This window comes from Pseudopipra pipra, chromosome W (genome assembly GCF_036250125.1).
Source record: "Pseudopipra pipra isolate bDixPip1 chromosome W, bDixPip1.hap1, whole genome shotgun sequence".
Lineage (NCBI taxonomy): Eukaryota > Metazoa > Chordata > Aves > Passeriformes > Pipridae > Pseudopipra > Pseudopipra pipra.
Genome location: NC_087580.1, coordinates 28,941,320 through 28,957,054, shown reverse-complemented (window position 1 = coordinate 28,957,054; position 15,735 = coordinate 28,941,320). Strand labels below are relative to the sequence as shown.

The 15,735-nt window shown below is 54.7% G+C and overlaps 2 protein-coding genes across 2 annotated transcripts in view; one reads left to right on the top strand and one right to left on the bottom strand.

The window, feature by feature from the left end:
- LOC135405254 (zinc finger protein 271-like) overlaps positions 1-15,735 on the bottom strand; it is a 70,301-nt gene that overhangs the window by 34,794 nt on the left and 19,772 nt on the right. The gene's annotated exons all lie outside the window — the stretch shown is intronic.
- LOC135404535 (zinc finger protein 239-like) lies at positions 4,026-5,128 on the top strand. Its single transcript, XM_064639275.1, has one exon. It carries the CDS (start codon positions 4,160-4,162, stop codon positions 5,126-5,128), a length of 969 nt encoding a protein of 322 aa, XP_064495345.1. The 5' UTR covers positions 4,026-4,159.

Sequence of the window (15,735 nt, the reverse complement as noted above, 5' to 3'; positions counted from 1 at the left end):
AAATCCACTTCTGGATCCATCAAAACCTCCTCAAAAACACCCCAAATCCCCTCAGAGACCTCATCTCCCCCCCAGGATCCCCTAAACCCTCTCAGTGACCTGCAAAACCCACCTGGGACCCCCAAGCCCCTTCAGAGACCTCAAAAACCCCCTCAGGGACCCCTAAAAGCCCCTAAGGGACCACAAAACCACACAACAGCAGAAGAGCTTTCTGTAAAGGAAGGGAGCAAAGATTCTGAGAAGGAGGAGACCAAGGAAAAACTGAAGCAAAGCAATAAAATCATCCTCGCCCTTCCAGTTTTTCCTTCACCTTTTTCTCACTTTTCCTTTTTTTAGGGTTCTTTTTTTGGTTGGGTGGTTTTGAATTTTTTTTTCCGAGGGACTTTTTCAGGAATCGAATCACCCTTCCGGGATCTTGGGAGGCCTCCGGGCCCCGCGGCCCCCGAGAGGTTCCTCTGAACCTCCGAACCCCCCGCGCTAAACCCTCCCGAGCCCTGCAGCCTTTCCCCCCACAGCCGCGCTCCCCGCAGCCCCCGAGGGGATCCCCAGACCCCGCTCTCCCGCACCCCCCGCCTGCACTCAGAGCTCACCGACCGACCCGCCGCCATCACCGATTCCCGGCAGCCAACGCGGCAGGGGCGGGGGCGGGGCTGCGGGGGCGTGGCCGCGCGCTGATTGGCTGCGGCGGCGTTCTCTGAACGCGGTGCGCGCGCAGCCGGGACTCGGTGATGGCGGCGGGGCCTGCGGTTCGCTCTGAGTGCTGTGAGTCCCCCCGGGGGGGCTCGGGAGGGTTTAGCGGGGGGGTTCGGGGATAACCGAGGAGGTTTTGAGGGATCCCTGAGGGAGTTCGGTGTCCTGAGGAGACTCAGGGGATGGTTGAAGGTTCCTGAAGGGCTTTGGGGGTCTCTGAGGGGGGTTTGGTTTCTGAGGAGATTTGGGGGGTGCCAGGTGGGGTTTGGGGGTCTCTGAGGAGGTTTGGAGGTCCTGGTGGGACCTTTTAGGCAGTTTTGGGGTCTCTAGGGGGTTTACGGGGTCTTAGACGGTTTTGAGGGTCTCTGAGGGGGATTGGGGGGTCCCTAAAGGGGACTGGGGGGTCCCAGGTGGGTTTTGCGGGTCACTGAGAGGGTTTAGAGGGTGCTGGGGAGGGATGAGGTCTCTGAGGGCATTTGAGGGGACCTTGAGAAGGTTTTGATGTGTCGAGGGGGGGATTTCAGGGGTTTTGAGGGCATTTTGGGGGGTCCCCTAAAGCCCAGCAGTGGGTCCAGGGGGTCCCCCAGCCCCAAAAAGAAGGGGTCCTAGGGATGGCCCCCAAAATCCGGGGGGGAAATGTACCACATCCGGGTAAGGGGATCCCTAGACCCCAGTATATCCCAGTGACTTTCCAGTGACCCCTTCAGTGACCACCCAGTGTGTCCCAGTGACCTCCCACTGCCCCCCAGGATGGCCCAGTGATCCTGCAGTGAGCACCCAGTAACCCCCAGTATGGCCCAGTAACCTCCCAGTGTCTCCCCGTGTGTCCTGGTAATTTCCCAGTAAGTCCCCAGTCCCTCCCAGTGCCCTCCCAGTGTCCCTCAGTTCCCCCCAGTGTGTCCCAGTATCCCCCAGTAATCACCCAGGGCCCTGCAAAGCCCTCCAACTCTCCCCAGTGTTTCCCCAGATGCCCTTGGTCTTTCTGTGAGCGTGTGGGGGGTGTTTTTTTTGTTGTCAGAGGGTCCAGAGGGGGCTCGTGGGGTGAGATGGAGGGTTGGGGACATCAGGGATGGGGTTTGGGGACAGTGGGGAGGGATTTATGGACAGTGGAATTGGGGGTGCCAAGGGGGGAATTAGGGCTATGGGAAGTCCCTGGGAACATTGGAGACACCAGGGGGACCTCGGGGTGTCAAGGGAGGAACTGGGGACACCAAGAGGGTCTTGGGGACACCAGGGGGGGTCTCAAGACTCACCTGCTCTTGGTGCAGCCCCTCCTCTGCCCGCCCAGGCCTCATTAACCCCTCCCAAATGTCTCCTAACCTCCATTTTCCCTTTAATCCACTCCCCCCATAGGTACCTCTGACCCCCCAATGTCCCCAAGACCTCTTTTAACTTCCCTAAAGGCACTCAAAACCCCCAAATCCCCATCCAAACTCCTCAGATCCCCCCAAATCTCCCACAGCCCCCCCTCAAATCACTTCCAACCCTCCTCAAAGAGGGATCACCCAGCACCCTGGGACAGGAACACAGTGGGCTGTACTGGGGGCACTGGGCTGTACTGGGAGGGCACTGGGGGGGGTTCAAGTGTCCCAGGACAAGGTGGCCCTGCTCCAGGAGAGATCTGGGAAGCAGTGAGGAGGTACTGGTCTGTCCTGGTCTGTCCTGGTCTGTACTGGTCTGTACCCCCAATCCCCAAATCCCCTCCCCAGCTCCCTCAGGACCCTCCTGGACCCCAGAGCCCCCCAGGCCCCCTTTAGGCCCCCGACTTTGTCCTGCTGCCCCTTGAGCATCTCCAGCTCCTGCAGAACCAGGCATTTCTTTGCTCCCCACAGGGTCCTTCCCACACCCAGAATGGAATCTGGAGGCAGCAGGATGTGCACAGGACTCCCATTTCCTACAGTGCAAAGGGGCTGCAGGGAATGATTCCCCTGCTCTTGCAAATCTGCCAAAACCTTCAGGGCACAGAAGTGGGAGCTTCAGGAATTTGCTGGCCTTGGGAGTGGAGCTCACAGGGTATTGAGAGGAACATATCCCTCAAATACAATCTCTCTGCATACACAATATCTGTCTGGACAGGCAGATAAAGCAGTAATCAGATATATTCTGTATCATATCTATGGCACATATTCTATAGAATCCATCCCAAGGTGTTCTATGATAGATCTATAAGATATTACACATAATAAGCAATAACAAGGCAAGTGTCCTCCTTAGGGACACAGACTTCAGAAGGGAACTTGCACTTGACATCCCCTCTCTTCAGCTTCAAGCCACCCAGTGCCACAGAGGGGGATAGAGCTCCTGTGGAACATTCTATTCCACTGACACAGAGCAAGGAATAAACCCAAACTACTGCCTGGGTTTGTTCCCTGGGGGTCTCTGCAGCAGCAAGCACAGCCCCACACTGACTGCTCTGGGCTGTGCAGGCATTTGTGCTTCTGCTTGTCTCACACACACACACAAAAGTCTGGTGTAGTGCTTCTCTCAGGAAACCCCCCCAACCTTGGTCCAGCTAAAGCCGTGGAATTTGTCTTTGTTTCCCTTGGGTTCAGGGTCAGGCTGTGCCTGTGTCCAGCCCAGAGGCTCAGAAAAGCATTTCTCCTGTCCCACTGCAATCTGCTGCTGCAGACAGGACCCAGGCACTGGTGGCACTGGGAGTGAACAGCAGAGTGTTTCCAGGGGCTCTCTGAAGGAACACAAGTGTCCAAAGAAACCAGCACAAGTCTCCACAGAAGTCCCAGTCCTTCATCCCTGAATGAGCTTGTTCAGCCCAGGAAAAACTGTCTAAGTTTTATTTCCATGGAAGGAGGTTTTTCCCACTTTAACGTGGGTTTAGTTCCAAACCAGTTTCTTCATTTCCTCCTCCCACTTTCCCTGAAGGACACTGACAGGGGCCATGGACACTGACAGGGATCACAGAGTTTGTCCCTTGGCCATCCAGCTCCTGCTGTTTGGCAGCACAGGAGAGGTTAATTAGAGCCCAGGCTCCAATCCCAGGGCGCCCCTTGAAGACGAGCTTGAAATCAGACAACTCTCCTGCTGGAGGGTTAAAATCAGTCCCCATCACCTTTTTTTGTGCTGAATCTTCATATTTGGGAGTATTTTTTAGCTGAATCTCAACTTTTTGCAGTTTGGGGGGGTGAGAGTCTTGTTGCTATTTCTGAGGGGTGTTTTGCCTGAATCTCGGTGGTTTGAGTTTTTCTGTGCTGAATCTTGGTGTTTTGGAGGTTTTTATGGTCACAGGATGCCCGGTGAGTTCTAGAGATGGACTTGGGCAGGAGGAACCCCCAAGCCAACACGCTCAACCCTTGTTTCCCACCCCCTCCCATCAGGATTTGTCCTTCCCAAAGCTTGGGCGGATGGAGGAGGAGGCTGCGAGGAAGAGGAAGATGCCTTGGGCCCCCCAGGCAGGTGAGGAGGAAGTCAGTGTCCCTTTGGGTGGGTGTTGTGCTGGCTCTGTCAGCCGAGCATGGCCCCGGCTGCAGGACAACCCCGCTGGCGCCGCCGTCCTGCCGGGGCCGGAGTTGGGGGGATGTCCTTGGCCTTCCCTGTGGGCCGGAGGCAAATCCCCTGCCTGTCCTTCTTGCTTCCTGCCCCAGGCCCCGAGCTGAGGACGGAGAGCCCGGAGGACAAATCCCCCCGTGAGACCCTGGTGGGAGAGGCCGTTTTGAAGGGCTCCCCGGCGCAGGAAGGCAGCGGGGAGGAAAAGGGCCGGAGATCCCCCCACAGGAGGGGCTCCAAAGCCATCCCAGGGTGCTCTGAGGAGGAAAGAGCCAGCCTGTGCCGGGAAGGCAGCTGGAGCTTGAGGGGGAGCTCTGAGCTGGTGGTCCCTGAGCAGCCTCCCAGCAATGAGAAGCCCTTCAAGTGCTTGGAATGTGGGAAGAGCTTCAGGCAGAGCTCCCACCTCCTCACCCACCAGCACATCCACACTGGGGAACGGCCCTACATATGTGGGGAATGTGGGAAGAGCTTCAACTGCAGCTCCAGTCTCCACAAACACCAGCGTTTCCACACTGGGGAACGGCCCTACACATGTCAGGAGTGTGGGAAGAGCTTTAGGCAGAGCTCCGACCTCCTCAAGCACCAGCACATCCACACTGGGGAACAGCCCTACACGTGTGGGGAATGTGGGAAGAGCTTCAGGCAGAGCTCCACCCTCCGCACCCACCAGCACATCCACACCAGGGAACGGCCCTACAAGTGCTTGGAATGTGGGAAGAGGTTTCGGACCAGCTCAGATCTCCTAAGGCACCAGCGGACGCACACGGATGAGAGGCCCTTCCGTTGCACCGACTGTGGGAAGGGCTTCAAGCAGAACTCCCACCTTGTCACCCACCGGCGAATCCACACCGGGGAGAGGCCCTACAAGTGTGGGGAGTGTGGGAAGAGCTTCACTCAGAGCTCTAATGTGACCCAACACCAATGGACCCACCAGTAATGGAAGCCCTACCAGTGCCCTACCGGACACCAACAGACGCACTGATAAGAGAAGCCCTGTGAGTGCCCCGACTGCTGGAAGAGCTTCGGTCATAGGACTGACATTTTTCAGTGTGTGCACTCCAACATCAATTTATTCTTTTGAATATGTGTAAGTTTAACCTCATTTTAGTCTGAAAGCCAAATTCACCACTACCCCATTCCCTGATAACCGTGGGCTGATTCTGACAAGTGAGGCAGAAATTACCCACTGCCCAGCAAAAACCAGTGGGGCCAGCCAGTGGTCTCTGCCCTGGCAGCCCAGTTTCCCCAGTCTCATCTCAAAATGACCAGTTACACTGAAGCAAAGAGCACTGGAACCAGTGCAACAAGCCCCGGTCTGACTTTCACACCTGCCCACGTGTCCTGTTTTCTGCTGCTCTACAGACTTCCTTCTTTAAAATACAATGGAAAAATGAACAGTTTTTGGGGTTGTTTTGGTTTTGGGCTCGGGTTGGTTTTTTTCCCCCATCACTGTTCTCATTAACCTCATTTCAAATCTCCTTTGATGTTTGAAGATGAATTAAAATTTTGAATGATTTTTAATGTCAGTGCCTTGACTGAGGTATCAAAATATGAAAAAAAAAAAAAAACACAAAGTTTTCCATTTTTGTCACAATCAAACACTCAGAAGTACTAACATGAGTGCAGTCAAAACCCCATAAATAAGACCATTAAAATAATTTTAATATTTATATATTATTATATTTTTACTTAGCTTAACATAAGGAAATTTAATTCCTGACATCAGCTTTCCCCCCGTCCCAAAAAGGTAATTTAGTTACATCTTAGTCACCCTTGAAAGGCTCTTTCCAGTTGGGTTGGCCTCTGCCTTAGACACTCATGAGATCTGCCAAAACCAACTTAAGGGCAAATTTCCCCACCAGGTTCAACTGCATTGGTTTTACCAAAAACTTTGCAAGTAACCCCACAATTTTCATCTTAAACTCTTCTCTCAGCCTTGTAAAATTATTAACAGTAAACAGACCTGGTAATGTGTTATAATTAAGAACATGTTCTTGTTCTCAAGTCATTCACACACCAAAAAGATGCCACAGGAATGGCCAAAATATTAATAGCAACTTCTACACTTTGGAAATCTACATTTGGTTTAAAAGATTTCACAGTGGTTGTTTCCTTAGGAATTCAGGCACATTTTACTAACAAGTTTCAATAAAATTACAAAAACATCTTCCTCCACTAAGACACAGGCAGTCATCCTAACCTGAGGTAGGCACTGAAAAGCCCAATTTTTTTCTTGGATGTCACGAGTCTTCCATTCCTTCTGTCACAAGAATTAGGCATCAGCCCATTTTTCAACCTGCTGTTATCTACCAGCTCCTGGTTTGGTTTCCAAGCCCAGTATTTTGGCCACGATAAAATCAGGGACCTGGGCACTCATGTCAGAATGACAAAGAGTACTGACCCTCCCTGCCAAGGGAGACAAACCATTCCCAACCTCGACCAAAGGTTCAGGGCAACGATTCTGGAACAAAATTTACAATGTTTTCAGTTTTTTGTTGCAATTCTCTGTTGCTCTATTAAAAGACCACAGCAGTGAAAGACAAGGCCTGATGGCCAAACCCAGGGCTTCAGCCACTTGAGGTCTATTGAAACCTTCTGTTCCTCAGGTGGGATACTGAAATCCAACACGTACAACACCCACGCATGAGACACCAACACATTGACCAAGTTTTCCAGAGTGAAATCTGAGGCTTCAACTTCAAAACTGAGGTGACCTCCCCTGGAAACGGAATTGCCTCCAACAGAGGGAGCTGAATGGACAGAATGAGGCTGTGAACAAACCAAACCTCAAGGTCTGTGTCTCAAAGTCCATTAAAGCAAGGTTTTAGTCTCAAAGACACATCCCTGGTAACTTTGACACTGCAGGAAAGAGCAGACGTGTCCTTTCTGGCCAGCAAAGTCCATCATGAGTTCCTGTCAGAGACTGCACAGAACATGAGTGCCCTGGACAGCCCTAGTTCTGCTTTTACCACCATCAGATGTTCTGTAAGCACAGCAGTCAAAGCACAAGTCACATAGGTTTGGGTATTTTTAGCGAAGGCTGTTTGCCAGGTTTCTCAGATTTAGGGAGGAATTCCCAGTAAGATGTGACTTTATTCACAGATGCACTCTTTTTTGGGTGTTATTTTGAAATAATAAACTTTATTGCTTTAAGCAAAGTATGTCAACTTCAATAAAGCTTCAATAAAGTGTCAGGCGACTGTTGAGCACCTCAGTGAATTCATCTGTAAGCAAAAAGCTCAGGGGCATTGTGGTGGCCTTCATCCCTCTGCACACAGACATCACCTCCCAGCTCTGCTTCTCTGCTTGACCACCTTTGCCCCTCCAACTGCTCCCCGTAGCATCCCGGCTCTCTTTTGCTGTACAAGTGGAGTGCTCTCCTCAAGTCTTGCACCTGTTCTCTGCTGCTCTCCTTCCCCGCTCCTTTCACCATCTTCAACCCTGCCTGTTTGTGGAGCCCACTCTGACCCCCTCCCTCCACAATCTCCTTCTGGCCTGCCATCTCCCAAGCAGATCTCGGGCTGCTTTGGAAAGCCTGATGGCAAAGCTGCTCTCCCTGACTTGCACATCTGCCCTGCTCTTTAGGCAGGACCAGGCTAAGGGGCAAACGATACGCACGCCACGTGGAAGGTGAAATCACCCGCTTCTGCAAGACTCTCGGAAGAAAGTGCGGTATCAAGGTAATGAGCTCCCCCGTTGCTGAGACTCTTGTCCGTGCCATCGGCAGGGCACTCCTGTGAGCCAAAGGCACCCGGAATCGGTGGGGCTGACAGGGCCTCAGTGTCCCTGATGAGAGGGTTCCTGCTGTCCCCAAGCAGGGACTGTCTGAGGGCGGCACTCTGCTGGTGTCCCAGCAGCAGCTGCAGCTCTCCTGCCCAGCAGTGAGCCCTGGTCCTGTGCAGGGCCAGCACCCCGTGAGCATGAGCCCAGCCCTCCTGCCTCAGCCTAAGGACCCTCTGCTCTCGTCCTTCCCCACACAGTGACTGTGGGCACTGCTGCCAGCACTGCTGGGCACCTGTGGCCAGGGCTGCTCTCGCTGCCCAGCTGAGCAGCACCAGCAGGGGCCTTGGGGTGACATCTTTACTCTCCTCCTTCCTGCCGCAGCCCTTCGAAAGATACCTCACACGCTCGGAGAGGACGCACATTGTCCTTGAAGCCCTGGAGCAGAAAGATGCACAGAATTATCAATGGATACCTGGAGAGCCTCGTCCATGGGTTGAACCATTTGGGTGGAACCTTTACAGAGGGCGCAGGATCATAGCAGAAGAGATTTTGTGGCTGGCCACGGTTGACCCGTGCTTCTTCCTGACAGATGTAAGTGGCCTGTGGCTGGATTGCCCTGCCCTTCAGCCCTAGAAGGCCTTGTTCCTCTCTCCATCCCTCCCTGCCAAACCCAGGTGTCTCAGGCACCTGAAGGCACCTGAAGGCAGCAGAGTGGCATGGAAAGGGCAGCTGAGGCTGCACTACCGTGGCAGCACTCTCCTCACCTCTGTCCCCTTCAGGTGCCAAAGATTTTGAGCTTCCTGCATGAAAGACTGCCAGGTGTGAAGTGTGAACGTGTGCAGGAGTGCTTCCACTCCCTGCTTCTGCTGCTAGCAGAGTTTTTCCCAAGGAAGGTAGTCGCCACACTGTTGAGCATCGCTCCACAAGGAGACAGGTACTGGCCCTGAAAAGCCTGAGGGTTTGTTGGCTGTGGGGAGATGGAGCCTGAGACTCTCTGGCTCCCAGAGCCAAGGAATGATGGAGGACAGCCCTGAGGAGAGGGGTTCTCCATCCCACCAAGCTTTCCAGCCCTGCTAGGTTGTCCAGGCCTGCAGCAGACAAAGCTGGCCCAGCCAGCCCAGAGCCACCCTGCTGCTCCCAGCCTAGAGGGGAACACCAGCTCAGTGCCCTGCTGCCTGCCCAGGCAGGGCCCCAGGCACCTGGGCTGGCCCAGCCACGCTGCACTCCAGGCCGCCCTGCTGACACAGAGCTCTGCCTTGCAGTGTGGCCATGCAAATGTGGCAGAGCATCTTCTCAGAGCCCAAGATTGGAGACAAGATATTATGGCCATTCGCTGTCATGCTCTGGGTCGACTGGTGGCCCTGCAGTCTCAGCGCTTCTTCCTCAGAAAGCAGCTCCACCTCTGACTTGGCTGTGAGTTACCAGAAAAGGACTTGATCCCCTGCCACGAGCCCTGCAGACTCTGCCAGGCTCTCACTACTGTGCTTGCTTCTACAGCCATTGCCCAGTGGCACTAGCATGAAGTTTGAGTGGGAGGACAAAGACGAAGAATTTGAATACCTTCAGAATGACAACTTTGATATCGATGAGGAGCTTCCAACCCTCCCAGCCTCCCAGGTGCTCGACGGCCTCATCGTGCTGTGCGAGACACCTGAGCTGGTGAGCAGGGTGGCATCAGGGACAGCCATGGTGGCATCCAGGGCTCTGGGGCTGTGGGTAAGGCGGTGGCTTGGTGTGGGCTGGGAGGCAGGTGTTAGAGGAAGTGCTGCCAGCTGCCTTGATGACATGTTAGGGCTTGATGGCTGCCTGGGGAGCTTTCCAGGCATAGATCTTATCACAGAAAAGAAACTCTGTCCTTCATACAGGCAGGAAAACTGGAGTTCCTGGTGCCACACATGATGGAGCTCCTGTGGGTTGGCAGAGAAGACCTCAAGACAAAGGTCGTTATGATCCTGAAAAGACTGATAAATCAAAACCTGGAGAAGAAAAAGGCCAGCCCCATGGATGAGTATTTGGTGGAGAACCTCCCACGCTTCTTTGACATGGTAAGGTTCATGTGGGAGCGTGAGCCCTGAGATGGGCACTGGACAGTGAGAGCTGCCCTGCACCCAGCCCTGGCAGCAGCTCTGGCAGCAGGCTCTGCTCCCCTGGGCTCTGGTAGCTTCTGGGCCTTGCAGCCCAGTGCAACTTGTCCCTGCTCTGGAATCTGAGCCCAGGGCATCTCCCTCAGTCACCATACCCACCCCCCTTTCACTGTGGGCAGGGGGCCGCTGTTTCCAAAGCTCACCTTTCCTCCTTCCTCCCAGGAGAGCAGCGACATGCGAGAGGCCTTTATCTGCCTCTTCAGAGACCACCTGGGCTCAGCAGTGCTGAGGAACAACAAGCAATTGAAGACGTCTCTGTGGAGTGCACTGGTCCCGCTGCTCATTCGCACAAGTGACCAGTCCCCGAGCGTGGCCAAGGTACACATTGGAAGGCTGAGCACTGGCACAGAGAGAGGTGGGCTGGCCCGCCCTGTGGGGCCCAGGCAGCAGGGCAAGGGCTGCTGGCAGTGGGCAGCCGTGGCCCAGCGCAAGCCGTGGGAAAGGTCCCTGCAGAGCCAGCGCCAGCAGGGATGGAGAAGCTGGCACGGCCATTTCCAACAGCTGCCCTAGGGCTCCAGTAGGGCTCGTCAGCAGCCTGTGACCACCAAAGCCTGAACAGGCACATCCCCACAGGCTTTTCTGCTGTCCCTGGCATGTGTCCAAAGACAGGGCGTCCAGCCTCAGGCCCTGTCCTGCAGGGCTGTCCTCACACGTCCCCTAGACACTTTGGTGAGGGCATGTCCCAAATCCTGAGGGCAGAATCTCCCCAGCAAGAAAGCCAAGAGCTCTCCTTTGCCAGCCATGCTGCTACCTCACCCCTTCTGCTTCCATGCAGGCCGCCCAGGAAGCGCTCCTTGCTGCAACAAAGCTGCTCAAGTGGAGGGAGCTGAAAGAGCTGGTGAAGAAGCAGCAGATGTGGAGGATTGGCGAGTGCTTGGTAAGGCCAAGTGCCAGGGTGCAGGTTGGGTGAGGCTTGGCCCACAGGCAGAGCCCACTGTGTGGGCCCAGAGCCCAGAGGCTGGAGCTGCAGCCCAGTGTGTGCCCTCCAAGAACAGAGCCCCAGGGGCTCCTCTGCAGGCCCCTCTCCCTTCCCTGCAGCCAGCGGGAGAGAGGGCTCTGGGCAACACTGAGTGCTGGCAGGAGGGACTGCTGCAGCCAGCGGGGGGGCTCTGTGCCATGCCTGTGTCCCTGTGCTCTCTCCAGGTGGGGAAGGACAGGAGCAGGGCTGAAGAGTACCTGCGTCAGGGCCTGAGCTACCTCAAGGACCCTGAGGCCAGTGTGCGAGAGGCGGCCATCAGGTTCATCGGTGAGCCCCAGCCCCCGGGGTCCCTCTTTGGGCAAGCTGACCCCTGTCCCTGCTCCTGCAGCCACAGCCAGGCCCAGCCCTGGGGCTGCCTGAGCCCCGGCTGCCGCAGGCTGGGCCTCGGCCTCCCTCTGCCACCCCTGCCCACGTGGCTGGGCTTGGTGGGCACTGGGCTGAGTTCCACCCCCCTGAGCTCCTGGTGCTTCCTGGGCTCATCCCGGCTGAGGGGGAGCAGGGCAGGGCCAGGGGCCACGCTGCTGGGAGCCCGCTGGGGAGCAGGGGCTGACGGAGCTTTGTGCCTAGGGGTGGCCACGCGGCACCTGAGGAACCGAAGCCAAGAGCAACTGGATGAGATCTGCAGCGGTGAGTGGGGAACATGGGCTGGAGGGGACGTCTGGAGGTCTCTGCAGACACAGGGCTTCATCTTGGCTCCGTTTCTTTTGCTCACAGCTCTTCAGCCCTTGAAGACAGACAGCAATGTATTCGTCTCCTGCCTGGCAGAACAGACCATTGGCATCCTGGAGGCTTTAGGACCAACACCGAGCCCTCGATTCAGGCCAGAAGCACTGCTCTTCTGGCGCCGACGTCCACACCCATGAGGACCTTCCAACATTCCCAGGCTCCCAGGCGCTGTGTGAGACACCTGAGCTGGTGAGCAGGGTGGTGTCAGGGACAGCCATGGTGGCATCCAGGGCTCTGGGGCTGTGGGTAAGGCAGTGGCTTGGCGTGGGCTGGGAGGCAGGTGTTGGGGGGACTGCTGCCAACTGCCCTGATGCCATGTTGGGGCCTGGTGGCTGCCTGGGGAGCTTTCCAGGCATGTATCTTATCACAAAAAATAAACTCTGTCCTTCATACAGGCAGGGAAACTGGAGCTTCTGTTGCCACACATGATGGAGCTCCTGTGGGTTGGCAGTGAAGACTCCTGGACAGAGGATGTGATGGTCCCTAAAAACCTGATGTGTCCAAACCTGGAGAAGAAAAAGGCCAGCCCCACCGATGAGTATCTAGTGGAGAACCTCTCGCGCTTCTTTGACATGGTAAGGCTGATGTGGGAACGTGAGCCCTGAGATTGGCACTGGGCAGTGAGAGCTGCCCTGCACCCAGCCCTGTCAGCAGCTCTGGCAGCAGGCTCTGCTCCCCTGGGCTCTGGTGGCTTCTGGGCTTTGCAGCCCAGTGCAACTTGTCCCTGCTCTGGAATCTGAGCCCAGGGCATCTCCCTCAGCCACCATCCCCATCCCCTTTCACTGTGGGCAGGGGGCCGCTGTTTCCAAAGCTCACCTTTCCTCCTTCCTCCCAGGAGAGCAGCAACATGCAGGATTTCTCCATCTGCCCCTTCTGAGACCACCTGGGCTCAGCGGTGCTGAGGAAGCAGAAGCAGTTGAAGACGTCTCTGCCAAGTTGTCATGGTTTGACTGGCCCTGTCCCCCTGGAGCTGGAAAATGGGCACCTGAGGAACCGAAGCACAGAGCAACTGGACGAGATCTGCAGCGGTGAGTGGGGAACATGGGCTGGAGGGATGTCTGGAGTTTCATCTCGGCTCTGTTTTTTTTCTCACAGCCCTTCAGCCCTTGAAGACAGACAGCAGTGAAGTCGTCTCTTGCCTGGCAGAACAGACCATCGGCATCCTGAAGGCTTTAGGACCAACACCGAGCCCTCGATTCAGGCCAGAAGCTCTTCAGGTACCAACGTCCACATCCATGAAGAGCTTCCAACATTCCCAGGCTCCCAGGCGCTGTGTGAGACACCTGAGCTGGTGAGCAGGGTGGTGTCAGGGACAGCCATGGTGGCATCCAGGGCTCTGGGGCTGTGGGTAAGGCAGTGGCTTGGCGTGGGCTGGGAGGCAGGTGTTGGGGGGACTGCTGCCAACTGCCCTGATGCCATGTTGGGGCCTGATGGCTGCCTGGGGAGCTTTCCAGGCATAGATCTTATCACAAAAAAGAAACTCTGTCCTTCATACAGGCAGGAGAACTGGAATCCTGATGCCATCAAATCTTCACCAAGAACCACAATTCAAACTACGAGCACTGCTCTTCTGTTCCCACTGAGCCAGTTGGAGGCAACTGTGATTTAATAAAGCTTTATTAAACCCATGGTGTCCTTCAGATGTGCCGTGTCCTGAGCAGACTGCGTCCTGCTTGTCCTGCCCTGCTGCCTGCAGGACAACTTCCCCCTTGGCACACCCCCAGCCCCAGACTTGTTTGGGAAGTTGAGCTTTGGCTGAGGCTTTCCCCAGGAGAAGCCTCCTTGGTCTCTCCTCAGGGCAGTCCCCCCAGCACCCAGCCAGGACAGGGCACAGAATGAGTGGCCCCAGCTCTGCCTCCCCAGGGGTGTCCAGGCATCCCACGAGGCATCTGCTGTTGCTGCATCACCACTTCCCCTCACCAGAATGGATTTGGAAGGCTTTCCAAGCACAGGGAGCCAGAGGGGACCAGAAGGAAACCTCAGGGCTCCCAGAGGGACTAGAGGACAAACAGGGAGTCTGGGTCACCACCCCCATGGCAGAGGATGGGCCTCCGCTGTCCCCCTCTTGCACCAGTAGCATGTTTCCATCTTTTCTGCCCTGGGGGAAAAGAAGTATCCTTTGACTTGGAGGAGCTGATGAGCATCATCTTGTGATGCCCTGGGAGGGGATTAGTTTTGACAGAGTCACCTACAGGAAAGTTTGGAGACCTCCCTCAGTGTGCCCTGTGCCGGTGCTGAGCACAGGGAGGGAAACACACCAAGAGTCAGACGGCCCTGCCCAGAAGAACTGACTGCCTGAAATGAGTTTTTGCATTTTCTCTTTTTTAAAACTCAGTTCCTTCCTTAATATTGCCCTGGCACAGGTGGCTGAGAAGGGATAAAACAGCAAAGAAGCCTACAAAATATGCTCCAAATAAAACGGATTTTCTAGTCTCATGGCTGGAAAATGCAGTCTCTGGGATAGTTTCCAAACTAGGAAAGAGACTGCTTTTTCCACTCTACCATGTATCTCATCTGTCATGAAGTTTCTCTCCCTACAGATGCTCTAAGGATTATTGGAGGTCATACTAAGCATGCCCACAGTTATCTACTGATGGCCTTGCCTTTCAGAGAGGGTGCTGCCATGGGGGAAAGCACGAGAAACTCTGTCCTTGGTAAAACAGAGGCTTTGCTTTGTCAGCCTCTTGAATCTGGGTGTTGCTCAGGGCAATCAGTGGAAGTTTCAGAGAACAGCACTTCTTATTTATCCAATCAATCAAACAAATCCCAAGTTGACAGAGGCTTGCTCTACTTCCTGCCCTAAATGTCTGTCCTCCTTAGCAGGTGGACTGGCACGACCTGGCTCTCTAAAAGATCCTCTTCCAATCTTTTGGCAGTTTCCATAGATGCCAAACAAGCATCCTTGTGGGAAAGGGAAGAAAGGTGCAACAAGGAAAGGAAATAATGAGAGAATAGCTGGGCTAAACTGAGCTCATTGAAGTAGTGCTTGATAGACACTTCCCCTGTGTGTACCAAGGGGTAAAAAATAGGTCTGTCTCCTTTCCCTATTTACAAATCCCTAAAGGAAGAAAGTTGCCTGCTCATCTTCCTGTAAGGAAGAGGGGAAGGAAAAAACAACAGTGAAAACTCGGCAAATTAATTTTTTTAAAACCTCAGGGAAAAGAATCCCCAAAGCTTCACCTCTGTTTAGGTCTTGGAATTAAATGCCTTCCTGTTTGCCACCAGTGCTTATGTGTTGTGGTGCCTTATGGGATTTTCCTGCTTTGACAGTGTTTTGAGACAGTTCATTGTGCCCTTCAAGTCCTTCCATGTGCACACACACACCACTCTCACCAGTGTCTGGCCCTCCAAAGAACACAAGCCCTGATGATTTGTAGCTCCCACTCCAGTGGTTGGCACTTGGACCTCCCTCCATATCCAGAGCTCAGAGCTCCCTTGTGCCAGAAAGTTTAAAGAGATTGTGCCTCATTCTGCCAAGACAACCCTTGGAAAAAAGTGTCTCTCTGTGTTTCCTGGGATAAGAGCACTCTATTGTCATCTTCCAAAACCTTGGAGAGGTCCCAGAGATATCCTAGGAAGGAATTTGGGGCCTCAAGCACATGACCCGTATATAGAGGCTGAGGACACAGGGGTCAGTGGTGCAAAGACTGAGGACAGTAGAGGAGTAGCCTGAGAGGTCTGGAAGGGGGGTGTCAGAGCTGGTGGAGCTTTTCTTCCTGTCAGAAAACAGCCTAAGAAAGAACTAGTGCCACCAAGGGCAGCTGGGGTGGCCTAGGCTGGTGACAAGAAGTCAGAAATTTCCCTCCGAGGTCAGTGTTGTGGTGCAATATGTCACAAAGAAGGAGTCTGGATGAGCCCAAGGCTTTGTGTGTGCAGGAAGAGCCAGGGAGGACGCAGAGATGTCAGTGCAGGAAGGTGCCAGCCAGGTGGGGCAGCCGGGGGGATGACGACAGCCTGCAGGGAAAGGGGCAG